Source organism: Dendrobium catenatum, unplaced genomic scaffold, assembly GCF_001605985.2.
Source record: "Dendrobium catenatum unplaced genomic scaffold, ASM160598v2 fragScaff_scaffold_410, whole genome shotgun sequence".
In the NCBI taxonomy this organism is placed as follows: Eukaryota; Viridiplantae; Streptophyta; class Magnoliopsida; order Asparagales; family Orchidaceae; genus Dendrobium; species Dendrobium catenatum.
Window position 1 is genome coordinate 73,705 of NW_021318872.1, and position 7,888 is coordinate 81,592.

Below are 7,888 nucleotides of genomic sequence, written 5' to 3' on the forward strand. Positions count from 1 at the left end.
AAGCCAAGCTAGGTTAAGGTGGCCTAGATTGGTCATATTTGTATAGTTTTAAGACCTTGTGTTATTGGAGGGGCTTAAGGATGCATTGAGGGATGGAATTGTTCTTGGATTTTATGAGAATGTTTGTAGATCAGATCCAAAATATATGATCGAGCCTCAATATATTTAGAGATAAATTGAGTTAAGACGATCAAAATTGAGTCACTAAGTAACATCTTTCATTACGGATTTATCCTAATTAGGATTTATTCCGTATTTATTCACTGGAAAATCATACAAGAAGGTTATTTGAATAACAAATCATGTGGTGTGAGTGGGTTGTAAGTTTGTAGAGAAATTAGTAAGAACCAAGAAAAAATAGAATAAAAAGATACTTTGCTCTCCCACCAAAAAGAAGAAACCATTTGCTCAATCAAGTTATTTTTTACCATTCATCAACAAGTTCCAATGCCACCTCTACATTTTCCATAATGATCCATAAATTTTAGTAGATTGTGTACTCTTTCATTTGATTAAGAATCAATGATCATCAACTTATTTTGTAGGCAATTTTTATGTTATAATGGAGTCCACTTCTAAGATATTAATGAGGATATAAGAAAAATCTTTAAAAAAAATATCTTTTCTATGAAATAATAGACTAAATATTAAAATTTTGATTAATTAGCACATTAGATGGAAAATCAAGATTATATGCATTGGATCTTTGCTTAATAATTTTGAATGTGACATATAGCCTAATTTATAACTTTTTAATATTTTCAGTATATATATCACTTCGAATAAATACAAATTAATATATAATTATCTTTTTATATTGAATGAGGGGAATGAAAATTCATAATTAATATAAAAGCAATATAAATATTTCAAGGAATATTTTTAAATTATAAAATATTAATTCATTATTTCTAAAATAGTAGATAAGATATTATCAACTTATTTCTCCGCTCATTTAAAATATGAATTCGCTGTAAATTTAAATTTGTAATGCCGCTGTTACAGTTAAATTTTGAGATTTTCCAAGCAATAATTTTCTAAGTTCCGCTCAAAAATAAAAAATAATATATAAATTTTTTAATGTCAGCTCCTTCACGAGCTCAGCCTCATATTTCTCTTTCTTTAAAGACAAATAATGGATGGAGTATGGTTTCCTCAACCTCTACCTTCTCCTCTGTCTTCCTCTGCTTCTCTTCCATTTCCCTTTAAGGTCTGTCCCCAGTTAGTGGAAACCAAAAGGAAGAGGATGCAAGCTTCCTCTCACTAACTGCATTAAAAGATTATTTTTTTATCTTTCCCTACCAGCCCCTCTTTCTGCACTCCCAACAGCTCTGCTAATACTTATACGCCCCCCATCCTCCTCCTCTCTCCACCAAAAAAAGGCGTTGCCTTTCTACTTCCTCTTTCTTCCTACATTCCATTTCAGCTCCGCGGCTGAAGAGTAACGGATAGATGGCCGGAGGTCTCCTCCGGTGGCTGGTTTTCTGTCTCTTTAACGCTCTAATCTGCCTTTCACCGGTGTGGACTGCTAGATCAGAAGCGGTGACGCAGGGAACAGCCATCGTCGACGGAACCGCCGCCATTTCGTCCACCGACGAGCACTTCATCTGCGCCACTCTCGATTGGTGGCCGCCGGAGAAATGCGACTATGGTACCTGCGCCTGGGGCCTTGCCTCTCTTCTCAATCTGGTGTGTTTTTGGCCTCATTTCATTCAAATGTGACTTGGTTTTTTTAATTTCCTTTACAAAAAGTGGATTTTGCTCAAGATTTAAATTTTTCTATGGTTCTCCATTGTGGAGTTGTTCTTCTTTTTGACCATTAAACTGCAAGTCAGCACTGAAAGAGGTTCTGACAAACTTATTTATTTGGGACTTTAACTTTAAGCGGGGAATGGTTTCTGATCTTTGTTGGTTTGATTTGAATATTAAAAAGTAGTGATTGGATAAATGCGTTGCATTTATGTTCTTTGGATCTATTTGTTTGTTTGTTGTTATTGTTGTTGTTTGTGGTGATTGTGGAAGTCGAGAAATTATTCTGTGCGGAGGCTGGACGCATCTCTACATCAGAGGCAGCCACGTCAACGGTACCGAGCCGTGTACCGAGCGGTGCCGAACGAAGGGGTGATGTTGCGCATTTTAGTTGATCTTCGGACAATGTTCTGCACACATAATAATTGATGGTGGAAATCTGAGGTGATGGGGCAGGGCTGGTCATGTTTGGCTTATTTTCTGACATTGATTTAATCAAATTGCTTCCAAAGAAAGTAACTTGCAAATGCGGCATGTTGTCATTTATGTTAGTGGAGTGAATTAATTGTGGGCAAGTTAGTTGAGAAAGTACCCAGGATAGAGGTAGCTTTGGAATCGGGTAATTTTTTTCTTGTGACAGTCATGCAGATTCACTTTAGGAAAAAGATTTTGACGTTTGCTTCTTTTTCATGTACATGTCATGCAAAGTTTGACCTTATAAAATTCCATTTTTTAAATTTCGAGACTACTGTTGATCTTTTTCATTAATTTACAAATGAATCAGTGGTTATATATGATGATTTACTCATTTTATTATCCTATAATTTCTTGAACATGCATAAGAAATTGTAATTTAAAGCAAGATTGATTTTGGAGAAGCTGATTAACACGAATATTTCATCATTTGCTTGATGCAGAACCTTTCTAGCCGAGTCCTTCTGAATGCCATCAAGGGTATGAACATTCATGGTATTATTTCGCATTCCTCAAATCAAATTTCCCAACTTTTTCTGTTCTCTTTCAGCTTTTTCTCCATTAAAGCTTCGTTTAGGAGGTTCTTTGCAAGATAAGGTTATATATGACACCGGAGATCCTCAGAAACCTTGCAGGCCATTTGTCAAGAACAGTTCTGAGATGTTTGGGTTCACTGAAGGCTGCTTGCCCTTGTCAAGATGGGATCAGCTAAATGAATTCTTCACAGAATCAGGGTATCCTATAAGTTTAATCCTTTATTTTCTGTTATGTGTGTAAAACATTTTAAAAAAAATAAAGCTGAACTCTTAGAATATTGAGGTGTCTTTTGGTATAATGGTTGGAATTTCAATATAAAGTTAAGTGTGTTCGTACAAGAACAGCTCTAAACGGGTGACCTCCTAGGAAGTTACACCAAGAAAACAAAATCATGAGGCCATTAAGCCATAGCAAATAATGACCCCCTGGAAAGTTACACAAAGGGATAAAATCGTAAGGCCATTACTACAAAGCTGACAATATCTCAATAATTAAGGGTTTTAGCTCTTACAATGTATTCCATGTTGATCTTAATTGCATAAATTGAAACAAATATAGACCCATTTTTCGGAAACTCGGGCCTAAAATTGTCACAACATTCTACCTACCTAAATAGATAATATTCTAAAATTAACTTCTTCTTATTATTATTATCTCTAGCTTCCATTTCTTAACATGTCACCTATATCGTAGGGCTACAGTCATCTTTGGATTGAATGCACTCAATGGAAGGGTTCCTGTGTCGGATGGTTCGCTAGGTGGCCCATGGAACTACACCAATGCTGCAAGTCTAATTCGTTATACTGTAAATAAGGGCTACACAGTATCCGGCTGGGAGCTTGGTAAGTTCTGTATCCAATCAGAATCTCTGCCCTTCTTCGTTTTACTAACTTTTCATTGAATTTGTAGCTACATAATTCTGCAAATGGAGGGCGCATAATACTTTATATGGTTGGGAAGGAAAATGAACTATAGCTTTTGGCCTTTTGGATTTAATTCTTAGAATGAAAAGAAAATAGTATTAAATTATCTTTGCGCATTCTAGTTTTGAATGGGTCAATTGTAAGTGCGGCAACTTTTTCTTCCTCTTCTTAAATGAAAAATAAAAAATTATTATGAGGAAGTTCCCTTTTAACAGGATGTTAATATGGTATTGAATAACAGTCAATCACCCTTTCCTAAAATTAAAGATGTTAGTATTGGACATATTCAGTGCCATCAGAATCATCATGAAAATTGGTCGGTTTGATTATAAATTTGCTAAATTTGTTATTAGTTTGACCCTTCAAATAATTTTCGAAACTTACAGATCCATTTGTCTTCTCTGGATGCACATACACAGCAATCTTTGGGTTATTTCTCTTCCTCCATGAATCTTTCATATTCTAAATTTTAGTGTTTGATTCTACAAGGAATGTGTGTTATACGAACACCTGTATTACAGTGCCGCATGGTGGAAGCCAGGAAGGACCTCTTAAGTGCCTTTTTTCGAAATTATTTTTTAATTCCCCTCATTTTATCATCTATTGATCTTTTATTTCTAATATGAAAATTACCACTCCATTGATTAACTAGTTTCTAAGTGTTTTTTTTTTAATTTCCAACAAAATCAACATGCTCATACAGCTTGGATACAAAATTCAATACATATTTAGATTAGAATTAACTTAGGCTTTGTTTGAGACAACTTTAGGCCGCTACTTTTTTTCCTGCTTCCAAAAGATTTTTTTACTAAAAAGTAGTTTTACAAAGCAGTAAAGTCACCCCAAATGAAGCCTTAGGCTTCATTTCGGAAGGCCTTCTTATTGTTTATTAAATCAGTTTTTTAGTACAAAAAATAAAAATTTTGTACTAAGAAGCTGTTTTAAAAAGCAAAAAAAAAAAAAAAAAAAATTTTTGCTTTTTTAAAAAAAAAAAAAAAAAAAAAAAAAAGTCGTTCCAAACTAAGCCTTAATGTGGATTCACAAAGCTGACCTTGATAATTAGATTAAGGCTGTTGATAAGGAGATATAAAATTGGTTTTTCCTCCAGCAGTTAGATTTCATAAGCTTTCTGCACAATGGAATCAGAGAAAGACAATATGGTTTTAATTAAAACAGAAATTGGGTATCATATAGAAGCTGCTAAACTTCTTTTTCCCTTTTTTTGCTTGACAGGGAATGAGCTAAGTGGCAGTGGAGTTGGAGCTCGAATCAACGCAGATCAATATGCAGCAGACTTGAACAATCTTAGATTTATTGTCGATGAGGCCTATCATGGTTCCCAATTTAAACCATTAGTGCTTGCTCCTGGGGGTTTCTTTGATGCAAATTGGTTTCGTGAGTTTCTTATTAAAACAAAATCTTCCTCATTAGATGTAATCAGTCACCACATATATAACCTTGGACCAGGTATTTTACGAGAACTAATTGATAATGCATGGCTTTCCATGCGAAAACTTAGCCTCATAAACTCTTAGTACACAGGTGTTGACCCAAATTTGGTTCAAAAGATTCTTAACCCTTCATATCTGGATGGCGAGGCATCCACGTTCAGCAATCTTAGGGACATTCTCAAGAGTACCGGTGCTTCCACTTCAGCCTGGGTTGGTGAAGCTGGTGGAGCTTACAACAGTGGCCAACATCTAGTGACCGATGCATTTGTTTTTAGTTTCTGGTAGCTAGATTTGTGCCTTGTGTTCTTTGATTTCTAAACTGGAAACCTGCTTAAGATAAGAAAGGCTGATCATTTCCTGTTCAATACAGGTATTTGGACCAGCTTGGAATGTCATCTTTGTATGACACCAAGACTTACTGCAGACAGAGTTTGATTGGTGGAAATTATGGTCTACTAAACACCAACACGTTTAAACCAAACCCAGATTACTATAGGTAATGAATTTTCAGTCTTTCAGTGGCAAATTTAGTTAAGTTTGCTTATCACTAAATTTTTGTACAGTGCTCTCTTGTGGCATCGCTTGATCGGTCCAAAGGCCCTATCAGCTACATTTAATGGGACAAAGATGATAAGAGCATATGCACACTGTGCAAGAGATTCTGTAAGCTAAACATATTCTAAGCCAAGTGATCTTCTGTCTCTTAGTTACTTGTCTGATCTTCTCCAGTCTCATTACAGAAAGGGATAACACTCCTCTTGCTGAATCTCGATGGCAATTCGACAGCACAAGTGAATGTTACTGCTCATCTTAAAGCTGTGAAACTTCACAGACGTTCTCGAACAAGGTTCAGCCATGCTCATGTAGCTAAAGAACATAAGATAGCAGAAGGGACGAGGGAAGAATACCATTTGACAGCCTTGGATGGGAACTTGCACAGCCAAACCGTGCTGCTTAATGGAAATATACTGGACTTGGATGCTAATGATGGCATCCCTGTATTACAATCTGTCAAAGTTGATGGTCGTGAACCAGTATATGTTGCACCTTACTCAATAGTTTTTGTTCATATACCCTACTTTTATGCTCCTGCATGCATTTAGTCTGTGTGATGCGAGTGTTATTTCCGGTTTATTGATTTAACAAGAATGTACTACCAAGTAGTTCATTCTTGTCTTTGCCGTGGGTTAAGCATGGTGTATTTCTTTTATTTACTTTTTTTTTTCTTTTTTGTAATTTCAGCCAAATAATGGATGCATTATTAATGAAGCAAAAGAAGGAAGTGATTTGATGTTCCCCAGTCATTTTGTTTGTTTCATGTAGACTGCTTTATTTTATGATGTTGAGACAGTTTTTATGAGCAGGATAAAGCTAACTTAAATCATATATATATATATATTATAGGTGAATGAAAACTATACTTTAAGATGATGACATTAATGATAATGATTATGATGTACTGCAACATTCCATAATTTCAAAAGATTCTCTTCTAAAGAATGAAGCTTAAGGTGATCTTATAACAACTTTGTGCTCCACTTATGCAAATCATTAAAAATAAACCATGAACTCACAAGTGGAGAAAGCCGTTACTGCCTCTTGTTGGCATCAAAATTTGAAACGTTAAAATTTCACTTAGTTCTTAGGTTTTTTTAATTCAACTTGTTTTTTTTCAACTCTTTTTATTGAGCTTGCAATTCTCAAGTTAGACTAGTTATATATATCTGAGTTCAACACCCTCGTTTAGTCCTTTAGCCCATACTATTGATGATCCAAGCTAGCTTTGATTTCATTTCTTGATATGATTGATTGGATCAATATCAGTTATTACCATTATCCTTCTGAGTTTAATGCAAGTCATTATCTCATTCCTATATGAAAACCCTAATTTAGCTTAGCTAAAAACTCTAATTCATCCCATAGACTTTTGATGACTAAGACCCAACTCTAAAGCTTTCTTCATCATCCCAATACCCTCTCCTCTTCTCATGCACATCACAATCATTGAGGCTTCGTTTATGACAGCTTTAGACCGTTGCTTTGTCTTTGCTTTTAAGAAATTTTTGTGCTAAAAATCTGCTTTAAAATAGTAAAAAAATCATCACAATCAAAACCTGAATCTCATTATAAACTCTCAATTAAGACCCCAACATCACCAAACTTAGCCTGCAAAATTAATCTCCAACTTGCAAAATTAATCTCCCACCATAGCTCTTGGCCAACATTAAAATCTTAACTTTTAGTCACTATGATTTTGAAAAGAAAAAGTTAAGATTTTAATGATGGCCAAGAGCTATGGTGGGAGATTAATTTTGCATAGCTAGTTTATTTCATAGAAATTTAAAATTTTGAATTATTAACATAGTAAAAGCTTGAATCACATCACCCTCATTTCTTTCTAATTATCCTTAATAATTATTATGTGCTTATCATTGTTCATCATGAGTAAAAGCGCTGTTATTATCATCTAGCTTCAATTCATCCCATTATAGATGCACACATTTTATACACATTTTATAATTACAAGATTGTGAACCTCAGCCCAAACAATGAACTGGATGAAGGAGAGGTTCACAGTTAAACCAGTTCGACCGGTCGAACTAGGGTTGAGATCGGTTGAACCGGATGACATAAGTAATTATAATATTATTAAAAATTAATAAAATTAACTTCACCTCCGTAGTCGTTTAACATCCTATGGTTCCTATGGCACTATTTTGACATTCATTAAGCATATGCGACAGCTAAAAATAA

At 34.7% G+C, this 7,888-nt stretch overlaps 1 protein-coding gene across 1 annotated transcript; it reads left to right on the forward strand.

Moving 5' to 3' along the window:
• Positions 1-1,109: 1,109 nt before the first annotated feature.
• Positions 1,110-6,438, forward strand: LOC110097241 (heparanase-like protein 3). The gene is made up of 9 exons (XM_020823505.2): positions 1,110-1,689; positions 2,667-2,703; positions 2,774-2,957; positions 3,454-3,602; positions 4,917-5,150; positions 5,226-5,415; positions 5,505-5,630; positions 5,698-5,797; positions 5,875-6,438. The coding sequence occupies exons 1-9, from the start codon at positions 1,453-1,455 to the stop codon at positions 6,235-6,237; spliced, it is 1,620 nt and encodes a 539-aa protein (XP_020679164.1). The 5' UTR covers positions 1,110-1,452; the 3' UTR covers positions 6,238-6,438.
• Positions 6,439-7,888: the final 1,450 nt, after the last annotated feature.

Bases quoted from the DNA above. Each gene is read 5' to 3' on its own strand.
- LOC110097241 (XM_020823505.2), top strand. From the start codon at position 1,453: ATGGCCGGAGGTCTCCTCCGGTGGCTGGTTTTCTGTCTCTTTAACGCT. The intron at 2,958-3,453 runs GTATCCTATAAG...CCTATATCGTAG, and splicing joins GAATTCTTCACAGAATCAGG to GGCTACAGTCATCTTTGGAT. The intron at 5,151-5,225 runs GTATTTTACGAG...CTTAGTACACAG, and splicing joins CATATATAACCTTGGACCAG to GTGTTGACCCAAATTTGGTT.